Here is a 13,301-nt window from a genome sequence, read left to right as displayed (position 1 = left end):
CTTTTAAGGACACTCATCCCCATGCCACCTAATATGGATACTCATTCATTTCAAAATACATCATCAACTTCATTCACTATTTAATTAAGCCCTGATCCATGGAGATTACCTCTGAGTAATTCTACTCCCCAGAGTTTTTAATTTTCAGAGGCAGAATTTGAGCCAATGGCCTCTACAAATGGTACTCTTTCTACTGGACCATATTGCTCCCGGTCTGGCTTAGGACCCCAGAAGAGATGAGGAGCTACAAACTTGATGAGAGGGAGGAAGTGCTCATGAGACAGAAACTGATGATAACCTGATTACAGAAGAAGCAAAAGAAAGTGTGAGAAGTAGATGACACAACTTAGAAAGCATAGAAACCTGGGGTCATTTAGTATAAGGGTAAATTATCTTGAGCAGTGTAATAGTACCTAACCATCATAAAATAGTGTAACAATTAAAATTGACAACAATGACCCAGATTATCTAGAAGACATTAAACAGCTTTGTATACAGGGCAGATGCTGAAATAGGAAACAGCTTAGGAAGGTGTAGCAGGGCAGATGGTAAGGCCTTGTGATTTTCCATCTCACCATTAAAGGGGAAAGAAAAGAGGGGAAAGGGCATCCCTGATATGATGTATGTATTTTAGGTGGCCTGGGGCAGGGGAGATAGGATGGGAAAAGACCCTTAATGAGGGTAGAACATTATATAGTCACAAAATTTGTCTTGGGAATACAAGCACCTAAACCCCTATTTCATTATTTGTTGACTATTTTTTTGCTTGACCCTTAAGCATTAGTATTCATTTCGATTTTATAGTCACACTTGGACAAAAATGTGTACATTAGATTGCAGGAAGAACTGGTCCATGATATTTGAAAAGCGTGTGTCTAACCCAAGCTTTAGGATATATATGGGAGTTAGGGGATAAAAGCTTGTTAGAGTCAAGTAAGTAAGAGGCCCTTAAGTCTTTGTCTTGTTTTTGGCTCCTTGGATGTGACATAAGCTTAAGTGCTTCTGTGGTATGACTACAGAGTTGATTAAGCCCCTGCCAACAATGCTTTTGATCTAATACAGAGAAATGCAAAACAAGGTAGTCATGCTTCCCTTTCATTCATATTTCATCAGTCCTTCCCCCTTAACTAGGCAGGAATTCAAGGCAAACATCAATGAGGGCAATTGATGAGAACTCTTTACCAATGGAAAGGGGAGAAAGTTATACAATGTTAAAGAGATGGGACCAAAAACTTCAGAGCTGAAAAGGGCCCCTAGCTGTTAGTGCCTTTGTACTTCCCCTCCTCCGTTATCTTATGTGGCGTATATTTTCTATATAGTTCTATATGTTCATGTTATATTCCCTCTGATAGGAATAACCAGCTCCTGAAGAGCTGACATTATTTCCTTTTTGTCTTAGCATTTTCAGCATCTAGTACTGCTTTTGAATAAGACATGGAGCTTGAGATACATGTGCTCAAGAGTTCAGAAATATTTGATTTGTCTTTCTGTTGGGAGCTATAGATAATGCTATGTTCTGATGGCAAAAACTCCATTGGGATTTGATATTTCTAATGAGGTGGAAGTGAACATCTGCTTAGAAAACTTTTTCTTCCTGAGGAGTATAACTTAATGATGTAAATAAATAAGATTGTTGAGGAAATTTTTTCAAGTTCAGAGAACAAATTCTTTGCAATCATTTTATATTGACCATTATAAAGTCTAAAGACCCTGGTAACTACCGATATAGATATTAACTATGTATTTTTGTTACAAGACATTAATTTAATTTTTTCCCTATAGGCTAGAGTGCATGAAGGAGGAAAAGGAGGGGGAGAGGGGGAAGGAAAGAAAAAAGAAGAAAAAAGATCATTGAAGCATCTTTAGCAGAGAATGGGCAAAAGACTAGAAAGAAGTATAGACAAGCAGAACCGATTTGAAAACTGTTGAATTTATGCATGCTATGCTGAAAAGATATATGCAGTTTCTTATACTGTATTCTTTGCTTTTCCATGTGTATGAACATAGATTTTTTTTTTTTTTTTAGTGTTAAGCTCACCATAAAAAATTTAAGACTTTAAAAGATGAAATCCAAGGTTAGGTAATGTAAGAGCGTAACAGTACTGTAAGGATAATGCACAGGCTATTATAACTAAGCCTGTTAGCAATGCTGAAGATAACTAGAAGATGGATTTTATTCTTTCATTTTACTGGGTAAAAAAACATTTGAAGAGATAGTACTGTTCTTTCAGATGGATAGAATCATGACAATTAAGAGAAGACAAAACTACTCCACTCCTATTTTCCCTCTATTTTTTTTTAAATTAATTAATTAATTTATTTATTTTTATTTTTTTTATTTTTTTATTTTTTAATGGTTAACAATCACTGCCATAGAATTGTGACACCTACCTCCCACTCCCCCCTTCCCTCCCCACGACTGCATACAATTCTGTATAGATTCTACATATACTTTCCTATTGAGTATATTTTCACTATAGTCATGCTATGTAGTCAGACTAAGATAAATGAAAGAAATCGTATAACAAATCAGAACATGATACACAAACACATACACATACACAAACATGATCTGTTACATTATGTGAGTGACTTCCATATTTCTCTCTCTGAGTGTGGCAGGCATTTTGCCTTGAGAACCACCTTTGGGATTTTTTTTTTTTTGTAAGAAGTTCTTGTGTTCTTACAAAAATCTAAGTCTACCAGAAAAAACTCTCACACACTGTGGTTGTTGCTGTGCATAAAGTTCTCCTGGTTCTGCTCCTTTCACTCAGCATCAGGTCATATAAGTCCTTCCAGGCCTCTCTGAAGTCTTCTTGTTCATCATTTCTTATGGCACAATAGTACTCCATTACATTCATATACCATAATTTATTCAGCCATTCCCCAATTGATGGACATCCCCTTGACTTCCAGTTTTTGGCAACTACATAGAGTGCTGCTATAAATATTTTTGTACATGTGGGACCCTTTCCCATTTTTATGATCTCTTGGGGATACAGTCCTAGTAGCGATATTGCTGGGTCAAAGGGTATGCACATTTTTGTAGCCCTTTGGGCATAGTTCCAAATTGCTCTCCAGAATGGTTGGATGCGCTCGCAGCTCCACCAACAATGAATTAGTGTTCCAACTCTCCCACATCCTCTCCAGCATTTATCATTTTCTTGTTCTGTCATGTTTGCCAATCTTATAGGTGTGATGTGGTACCTCAGAGTTGTTTTGATTTGCATCTCTCTAACCAATAGTGATTTAGAGCATTTTTTCATATGATTATAGATAGCTTTAATTTCTTCTTCTGAAAATTGCCTGTTCATATCCTTTGACCATTTATCAATTGGGGAATGACTTGTATGATTATACATATGGGTCAGTTCTCTATATATTCTAGAAATGAGGCCTTTATCCCCGAGCTTAGCTGTAAAAATTCTTTCCCAATTTACTACATCCCTCTGGATTTTGGTTGCATTGGGTTTGGTTGTGCAAAAACTTCTCAGTTTAATGTAATCAAAGTTATCCATTTTGCATTTCATAATGCTTTCTATCTCTCCTTTAGTAAAGAATTCTTCCCTTCTCCATAGATCTGATAAATACACTATTCCTTGCTTCTCCAGTTTATTCATGGTATCAATCTTTATACCTAAATCATGTACCCATTTGGACTTTATTCTTGTGTATGGTGTCAGGTATGGGTCTATGCCTAATTTCCGCCACACTGTTATCATTTTCCCTCTATTTTATCTGGTAAGGAAAACAAGGTTTCAGCTGGAAAAGACAGAACATAAAAGACCAATAAGGAATTGAGACCCAAGATAAGCAGGTAGATAGGAAGAGAATGGCCTTTAGCTGCCAGTTTTCAGGGCCAGACAAGGTACTGAAAGTACTGGCAAATATAATTGCTGTGTTACTATCAGGAATATCTGAAAGATCATAGAGAAGGGGAGTGGTGTAGCAGGACTGCCTAACAGTAAATATTTTATTGATTTACAAAAAAGAGAAGATAGTAGAGTTTGCCAGCTATAGGACAACGACCATTGTTTCAATTCCTGGAAAAATTCTAGACTATATTAAAGGGATGGTTACTAAATATATAGAAAAGGAAATAGTGATCTCTGAGAGCCAGGGTGACTTCGTGAAGGATAGGTCATGCGTGACTAGCCTTTTTTTTTTTTTTTTTTAAGTAGTGCTAGCCTGATAGATCAAGGAAATGAAGTTGATGAAGCTGATCTTGGGTTACACACGTGGGCAAGTCACACATTCTATTTGCCTCAGTTTTTTCCACTACAAAATAGGGATAACAATAGCACCTATTTTCTAGGCTTGTTGTGAGGATCAGATGAGGTAATGTTTGTTTTTTTTTAAAAAAACTTTTAGTATAGTACTTGGCATATTTTTGATACTGTATAAATGATTATTCCTTTTCCCCTTCTCCCCTTTTGGGGAGATGCTTCATGCCAACTATTCTTACTGTACCACTTTAATTAATTTCCATTTCTAAAAACTAAGTAAGTCTCACTGGGTAATCAGCTGATCATCAGTGAGGGAAACGTTGATGGAGAAGCCCTACTCTAAAGAGTTACTCCTAGAAGACAGAGGGGAAAAATTATAGTCTCACTCTAGTGGACCAATGTGCTAGTCTAAGTGTGGGTTCTCAGAGAACAATAGTTAACATGTTAGATGACACTGGACTAAATTTAATTTTAGAAAATGAAATTAAATAGGGATACACTTTTTTAAAAAAAATCATCATAAGATGAAGATGGCATGACTTAATTTCAATTCATTTGAAAAAGATATGGACTAGATGGTGCAGTGGGTAGAGCACCAGCCCCGGAGTCAGGAGGATCTGAGTTCAAATTTGCACTCAGACACTTGACACTTAACATGTGGGCAAGTCACTTAACCCTGCCCACCTCCCCCCCTTCCCACCTCCCCCCCAAAAAAAGATAATGGAGAATTTAATGCACTATAAGATCCATGAGTCAATAGTGTGATAGGATACTCAAAAAACTAATGAAGTCTTAGGCTACATTAAGGGAGGCAAAATAGTGAGGACTAGTAATCTCATAATATTCTTCCCTAGTCAGATCATACGTAGAATATTAGTAGTCATAATTCCTAGTATCTGTCGCAAACTGGAATGAGCTGCTTTTAGAGGTGGTAGCTCTTCTCACTAAATATATTCAAACAAAGGCTGGGTTTTCCCCTTTGGGGATGTTATAGAAAAGATTTTCCTGGTGTAAATTGGACTAGATGAGCTTTGAGGTCTCTTCCATGTCTGACGTTTCCTGATTCTGTGAAAAAATACGAGCTTGGGAAAAAATTACCCCTAAATCCTATTTGTCCATTATCCTAAGAAATATTTGTTAATTCATTATAATTTTTTTTTTAAGTATCTGATACATGTAAGGCCTGTACTCTGTGCTGTGGAGGATACAGATAAGACTAACTTGCTGGGATTACATGGGAACAAAGAATCCATTCCAAAGTGCAGAACAATAGAAGTCCTGTGAGCGTTTAAGATTTGGTGTGGGGGTAAATGGACATAATTTCTGGTTGGAAACATCAGAGAAAGTTTCCTGGGTAAGAGGGAGAAGCATTTAATGTGTCTTGAAAAATCAGTAAATTTTGACAGAGGGTGAAAGCATGTTACTTTGCTTTGCTCTCTTAGAGAGCCCAAAGGGCACAGCAGCTCCTTTATCAGAGTAGAGAGAGCATTGTGTGTATTTAACCTTCCTTGCTGAAGAAGACTGTGCCATCAGAGAAAGGATGACTTGCACTTGACTTTGTTTTTTGGAGTGAGGGAGGGCTGTGCAGGTCACTAGCCTCACTTCTCCTCCAGAGCCATCTGAATCCAGTGACCAGATATTCGTCAGGATGACTGGAGATGACTCAGGATGAGGCAATTGGGGTTAAGTGACTTGCCCAAGGTCATACAGCTAGTGAGTGTCAAGTGTCTGAGGTGAGATTTGAACTCAGGTCCTCCTGACTCCTGCACTGGTGCTCTATCCACTGCACCACCCAGCTGCCCCAGAGAGACATTAGAATTAAAGGAAGAAACTTGGAAGGGAATCTTAGATCCCATTTATCTATGGGAATTTGGGTGGGACCAAGGTAAAAGTATCTGATTTATGGAATCTTGTGATCTTGGTTCAGATCTTGCCTTTGCAAATATATAATCTCTGCAGTCTTGAATATTTATTTCACCTCTCTTAGTTAACTCCTCTGTAAAGTAAGAAGGTGGGACTGGATAACCTTTAAAGTCCTTTCCTGTGGCAGTTCCTTTGAGGCTATGATTCCAAGTTGTTTAACCACTTTAAACTTCAGTTTCCCCATCTGTAAAAGGGATGTAATAAGCACAACCTACTTTACCAGGTAAAGAAAGCAATTTGTATATATTTAAAGTGCCAGAGAAATGAGCTATTATTTTAAATATAGCAATTGTCTTTAAATCAGCCTTGACAAAAAGGTGTATTTCTGTGATGAAGCTTTCTCAGCTGACTTGACACAATGAGAATAGGGTCTTTGTGCTTTGTGTATGTTAACTCATTTGATTATATCATTCAGTTAAAACATTAATTATATTGATGCAGGGTATTTAGACTTCTGTGTTGCATGGATCTTTCTCAGAGGAGATCAATCTAACTCACAGTTTTTCACTAGTTGCAACACTGATGTAAATACCAAATATATTGGAGAGAGCGCTGAACCTTATCAGGAGACCTGGACTTACATCCTGTCTCTGACACTTATATAAGTAACTTTGGACAAATAACTTTATCATATTGGTCCTCGAGTCTTACTGAGGCTAAGATGGAGTGGTCTTCTAGGTCCTTGGGTATGGTCTTTTGACTGAGTTCAAGTTTTATAGAACAAATCCTTTTGTTAAGGGGATTTGTTCTGTGAAATTTGGATTCAGTCAAAGGGCCACACTTGCGAACCTAGAGGGCCACATTTGGCTTCGAGGCCGAAGGTTCCCCACCCCTAGATTAGGTGATCTCCAAGTTCCCTTTCAGATTTAAATAGATATATTTGTACTGGTCCCGCCTCAAGGCTGTTGGGAAGAAACTATGTTGTAAACCTTAAAAGTTATTATAGAATATTGTGTTTTATTATTATCATCATTATTCTGTCTGGTAGCAGTCTGTCATTGCCCACATACTGAAAGGCTAGATTTTCTTTTCTTGTTGCTAAATTGACTATTCATGTCTTTTCAGTTGACTTAACTTCTTTTGTGACCCGCTTTGAATGGGACATGGCCAAGTATCCTGCCAAGCAGCCACTTGTGGCTGTAGTGGACACATTAGCCAAGGTAAAGGAGATGTGAGGGATCTTGGGGGAAGGGTGTGTGAGCCTTCTGAACTATATTCTCTCATCTCCCCTCCCCCGTCCCACTTACAGAGCTTCCACATTTTACATTTTGATAGAGTGATAAAAGCACTGCACAGGGGGGACAGTTTACCTTTGAAAAAGTGACCTAGGATGAGTTATTTTATTCTGGATCTCTGTCTTCTTCATCTATAAAATGAAGTCAACCTCATTTTATGCCCTCTGTTCTAAACACCTCTTTGGCTCTTCAGTATTCTCAGATTCTGTGATTCATGCTTCCCCATGCATGACTAGATTTGTGTTTTCCTTAACTCAGGGCTTCTTTACTTGCCCTGGCTGTCATATTCTTCATGAGAAGCTTCCTGGAACCAGGAAGTACCAGAGGTAGTACCCACTGGTGGAGTCAAAGAAAGGTACAAATCCATTTTTCAAACTGAACAGCCAGGTTTGATACCAGGATGTCTTGAGTAGTATCAACCTCCAAGCATTTGAGAAGGAAACAGAATGCAATATTCAGGAGTGGAGGTTCAGGTCAGGGCAGTCAGTATGGAACCAGGAAGCAAAATCCTATGAGTTTCAGTGAACTGAATGCCTCCCCAATTCTTCCAATTTTTTTTTTTATGCTAGCAGTGGGTATGTTCCCCAACCTGTATTACTCTGCAATACCATGGGCTTTTGTCCTCATGATCTGTTGTGGTCATGGTCAGGGCCTTCTTGTTCTCTCCCATTAGACTGTGGGCTCAGATACTTGTCCTCCCCACCTACCTTACCAATCTGGATGTAGGAGTATAGCCTGCCCCTCTCAAAACAGGTTTTTGAGGAAGCAGGATAGAGTTATGATAATAATTCACATTTCTATAACATTTGAACATTCACATCTAAGGTTGATTATGTTCAAATGCTTTAAGCACTTGTGATTTCCTTAATGGGGGTATCTCTCCTTTCTGTTCAGATTATATAGACCCTCCCCCTGCCCCCAGCCTAATAGAGAACAATTCATCTTGCTGAGACCAGATGGTGAGATTCTGTGATCTTAGCTAGGCATTCCTTGTTAAACACACAGTCTTGTCATCACCTGACCAATCTCAGAAGCCTTTCTAGCTTAGTAGACCATGGCAGACCTTACATTATACTTCACTGGAAAACCTTTTGTGAACCCATATTCACATTCATACCATAATGAAACACCAGAGGAGGACCTAAATGGAAGCTTATTATTCAGTAATTAAGAGTTTAGTAGTGATAGATCTGATAGGTCACTACAGTGTTCCATACCCATCCACTTAATTAAGGGTTATTGAATAAAGGAATAAATGTGCAGTGATGATAACTGCTGTTTATATATAAATATCTAAATATCTATAAATCTATAAATAAGATATATTTATATATCTTATTGAGCTTTTTTCTCATTGAATAACACATATTTCAATAGTGCTTCCAAGTGTGCAAAATGTTTTGTTCTATAGTCCTAGGACAGCAGGCAATGTGGCAGCTAGCTAAGGCTGGCAGATCTTGAGTTGAGTTCTGAGTTACATGGGTTAAACTGATCAAGTATCCTCACTAACTTCAGCATCAATGTGATGAGCCCCCAGAAACAGGGGGTGAGTGGGGGGGTGGACTGGCCCAGCTTGGAAACAGAGCAGGTCAAAGTTCTTGTGTCAGTCAGTGGGATCAGGCCCTTGAACTTTCAGCCTGGGTAGCTTAGGGAGACCCAGTCTCAAAAAAAAAGGAAATCCTGAAGGAAAGTATTATTATTACCCTTTTGCAAATGAGGAAATTTAAACCAAGAGAAGTAACTTGCCTGCTGCTTCACAGCTAAGAAGTGTCAGTCAGGGTTCCTGGGTCTCCTGACTAAGTCCAATCTTTGGTTCCTTTCCATCAACATTTGTTAATGAATAAATGAACCCTAAGAGGCATTGCATAGTGACTATTACTTTTGGTAAAGCCTTTGTACGGGTGTGAAATAAATAATTTGTGACACAGCTACTATGAAAAACACGTGTCAGCTAGGGTGCAGACTCATTGGCATCCATCTACCTGTCCATTTTCATCCACTCATATCCTCAGAGGTCTGATCAAACAGTCCTGTCTGTGGTTTTGGCTTAACCTAAGAAAGAACTTCTGAATGAGAATGATTGTGAAATCTCTGTCCAAAGAGAAGTGAGAGCATGCACTCCACAGCATGGAGAATTGGGGAACATTCTGTCCAAGGAACACAGGTTGACTGGCATATTTTCCATCTCTTTGAAGTCCTCACTGTGCAAACCAGTGGAAGGGATTGTAATGTGCTGTTATGAGCCTTTTATTGAAATACTGTGGCTGCCTCGGTGAGGCAGGGGAAGGCTATTTATGCCAATTTTTATAAGACCTAGGAGCTGGAAGAGAACTCAGATAATTTAGTCCAACCCCCTCATTTAAATTTTTTTCTTTTTGATAATCAATTTAAATATGAACATTTCAATATACAAAGAACAGAAGAGGATTATATAGGAAAAATGTGAACTATTACACTTTTCAAAACATGTATATTCAGTTTAACAAAATAGCTATCCTTGTCTGTTTCTCCTTTTGAGCTTCCTTCTATTCTTTACTGTTTAATTTTTTAAAAAACTTTAGTTGAAACTCCTTTTGTTTGAATCAGTCTTATTACTCACCAACTCCCCTTCATAATTCCTCTCTCCCTATTCCTAAAGAAATTCTCCCTGATAACATTTAAGTATAGTCAAACAAAATAAATCCAATAATATTAAATGTATGTTTCATCTCATTCTATACTTCTGGCCATTGTCTTCTGGAGCCATGACTGGTCCTTGCGTTGATAATGATTCTTAAGTCTTTCAAAATTCTTTTCCTTTACACTGTTATACTGATTGTCCAAATAGTGATGACTGTACTCATTCTTTCAGTCATGTCCAACTCTTCATCACCCTATTTGGGGTTTTCTTGGCAAAGATACTGTAGTAGTTTGCCATTTCCATTTTCAGATCATTTAAAAAATGAGGGAACTGAGGCAAACAGGGTTAAGTGACTTGCCCAGGGTCACACAGCTCAGGATGGATTTGAACTCAGGAAGATGAGTCTTCCTGACTCCAAGCCAGGTGCTCCATCAACTGTGCCACCTAGTTACTCACTCATATTCTATCTCAGTTCATACATGTCTTCTTAGGTTTCTCAGAAATATCTGCCACCTCTTACAATACAATAATATTCCATTACAGCCATATACTGTAATTTCTTTGAGTATTACCCATTGAATGCAGTTCCCTTGTTATGCAGAGTAGGAAACAGGCTCACAAAAGGAAAGAAATATGCCTAAATTCCTATAGCTCATAAGCCATAGGGCTAGGATTTAAATGAAAGGCTCCTGGCTTCTAATCGAGTTCTTGTCCTGTTATAAACTCACTATCTGGCAGAATTCAGTCTGGTCTTGATTCCTAATTAGTAGATCTTAAAAAAGTTAATTTAATTTAATTTAAACAACTTAGTTGTTTAAAGGTCATTTTTCATAGCATTCAGAATACATATATATAAGGCCTTCAAGTTCCGATTTGACAATGTGTCTATTCTCTGTAATGCCATGCATGGCCCCATTAAAGCTTAGTAGCTCATTGAATCATTGAGAGTAGAAGAGCTTAGAGAAAATGAGCGATTTGCCCACAGTCATGCAGGTAGGAAATGGAAAATCTAGGACTGGAATTCAGGTCCTCTGGTGCCAAATGCAAGGCTCTTTCCCTTGGATCCCAAAAGAAATGATTTTCAAAGATTGCTAATCCTGAATTATCTAACCTTGTGATCAGCCTCTCAGGCCAGAAACCCTCTGGAAGTATTGGACTTGCTATGCTCTGTGCTGGTGCACCCTCCAGAATCCCCCAGTTACCCTCACACTGGGATGAAGCATTGAACTGGGACTTTAGTGGATGCATTATTATACCTATTTTATAGGTGAAGGTACTGAAGTTCAGAGAGATCAAGTGATTAGTTTGTGGTCACCAAGCTAAGAAGTGTTGACTCCAGGGTTCAAACCCAGGGTTCCTGACTCCATCTCCAGGGTTCTTTTCTTTCCATGGTCCTTATAAGGGAACCATAGTTCTTGGAATTCACAGTATTTTGTCAACACAGTCCACCGGGCCCCCCTAGCTTGTGGGCAGCTATTAGATGCTAGCCCATCTTGCCTTCTGATAAATATGTGACCTTTTGGAAGCCTGGAGGCATTTGGGAATCCAGGTTGGGCTTCTTGAAAATCATCACAAAGCTTTGATGTCCTCAGGCAATTAGAGAAAGCTGAAAGGACATTCAGTTCCTGCCCAGACACAGGTGGCAGTCATTCTCCTGGGGGGGTATGGAGTCCATGGTCTCCACCTATTCAGCTTACACCCTCACATTCTCCTCTCCTTCCCCCCTCCCACATCCACATAGACTCTGTGATCCAGTGTGAGAAGGGACAAGTGAGAGGCAATCTTAGAGGTGGTTTTATCTAATCCAACCCTCTCATTTTACAGAGGGAGCTAGGTAGTACAGTATAGCTTGAGTCAAGAAAACCTGAGTTTAAATCTGAACTCAGGTTCTTCTTAGTTGTGTGACTTCTTGGCACATTAATTAACCTTCATCTGCTTCAGTTTTCTCACCTGTAAAATGGTGATGACAGTAGCACCTACAGGATTGTTATGAGAAACAAATGAGATAATGTTTATGTAAAAGCAAAAAGAGCTCTTAGCACAGTGCCTGGCACATAGTAGGTGTTATAATGTTTCTTCATTTCCCCATGAATGAGCAAACTGAAGCTAAGAGATCAAGTGACTTGCCAAGGTGACTTAGGCAGTAAGAGAGATTTAAAATGACTCTTTCCACTAACGTAGTCTCCTGGGCCCTAGTGTCTTAAGACTTAGAGCTATTTGGGACCTTAAAGACCACCTAGTTCAACTCTCTCAGTTTATAGATAAGGAAAGTGAGTGATGATTGGTCATGTTCGTTATACAATGAAGGAATAGTACTAGGGATTCTCCTTCCAGTTCTAAATTCTATGTTTCTTGATAAACATGGAGACACAGGGACATCGTCCTTGAGCTAGAACTAAGCAAGATTTCAAGTCATCGAGTAGCCAGCTGCTATTTGCTGATAGAAAGCCTTATGACCATTGAAAAGAAATAATTTCATGAGTACCTGACTACCAGTCTAGCATGCTCTGTTCCTCTGTAGCATGCAACTTCTTGAGGGTATTAGACTCAAGATAATGTTTTAGGTCCCTTTTAGCTCTGAAGTTCTAGGATTTAATTCAGCTCATGCTTTAGATGTGTAATGAACATAGTTCCTCTGAATGCACCTCTTTTTTAGAGCAGGTATTGACCATCTCTATGGCCAGGACTGGACCAATCGGCATATATTCTAGAGTTGGCTGCCAGTTACTATTTTTTCTATCCCACTGGTGATATAAACAGGACGAATAGACTGAATATATATTCTACATACAGAATTGTATGTTCTGTGCCAATTATACAGAATTGTTAAGACATTTATATTCAATGATTCCTAAATTGAAGGTCCTGTGCTGGGTGCTGTGGGGAATATAAGGATAAATAAGATGTCCATACCCCCTTTGCAACCTAACTGAACAGATAAGGCATGAAAACTAGTTGAGCTCTAGTACAGCTGAGCTAAGACAAGAGATAACAAAGTACTAGAAGCCCTCCTAGAATTTCTAGCCTAGGAAATGAGATAAGAATAACCAGCTTGTGCTAGAAGTGCCTTGGGTGGGTGGGGACCAAGTGCATTTAGGAGGGAGAGAGGGAATATACTTGACTAGAGAAATCAAGAGAAATATTGGACATGTGAAGATAGATACAATTTAAGTTGCAGAGAAAAGGTTGAGAGGGAATTCCAGTTGATGGCAGTGTCTGGAAAATTGGTGTGAAGATGGAAAGTAGGGGGTAGTCTGAGGTCAGAGTCTGCCATCTTCAGGACTTTGAGCAATAGAC

General features: G+C 38.8%; 1 protein-coding gene across 7 annotated transcripts in view; it reads left to right on the top strand.

Annotated features, from left to right (window-relative positions):
* The window catches only part of ATP6V1C2 (ATPase H+ transporting V1 subunit C2), a 58,565-nt gene that overhangs the window by 26,012 nt on the left and 19,252 nt on the right, over positions 1-13,301 (top strand). For all 7 annotated transcript variants that reach the window (XM_072634222.1, XM_072634226.1, XM_072634224.1 and 4 more), the window contains one exon: positions 7,215-7,309. In XM_072634222.1, coding sequence (XP_072490323.1) covers positions 7,215-7,309 — 95 coding nt within the window. The remainder of the gene's footprint in view (positions 1-7,214; positions 7,310-13,301) is intronic.

The sequence above is a fragment of the Notamacropus eugenii genome, chromosome 1 (assembly GCF_028372415.1).
Source record: "Notamacropus eugenii isolate mMacEug1 chromosome 1, mMacEug1.pri_v2, whole genome shotgun sequence".
Taxonomy (NCBI): Eukaryota; Metazoa; Chordata; class Mammalia; order Diprotodontia; family Macropodidae; genus Notamacropus; species Notamacropus eugenii.
This window is presented reverse-complemented; position numbering and strand designations above follow the sequence as displayed.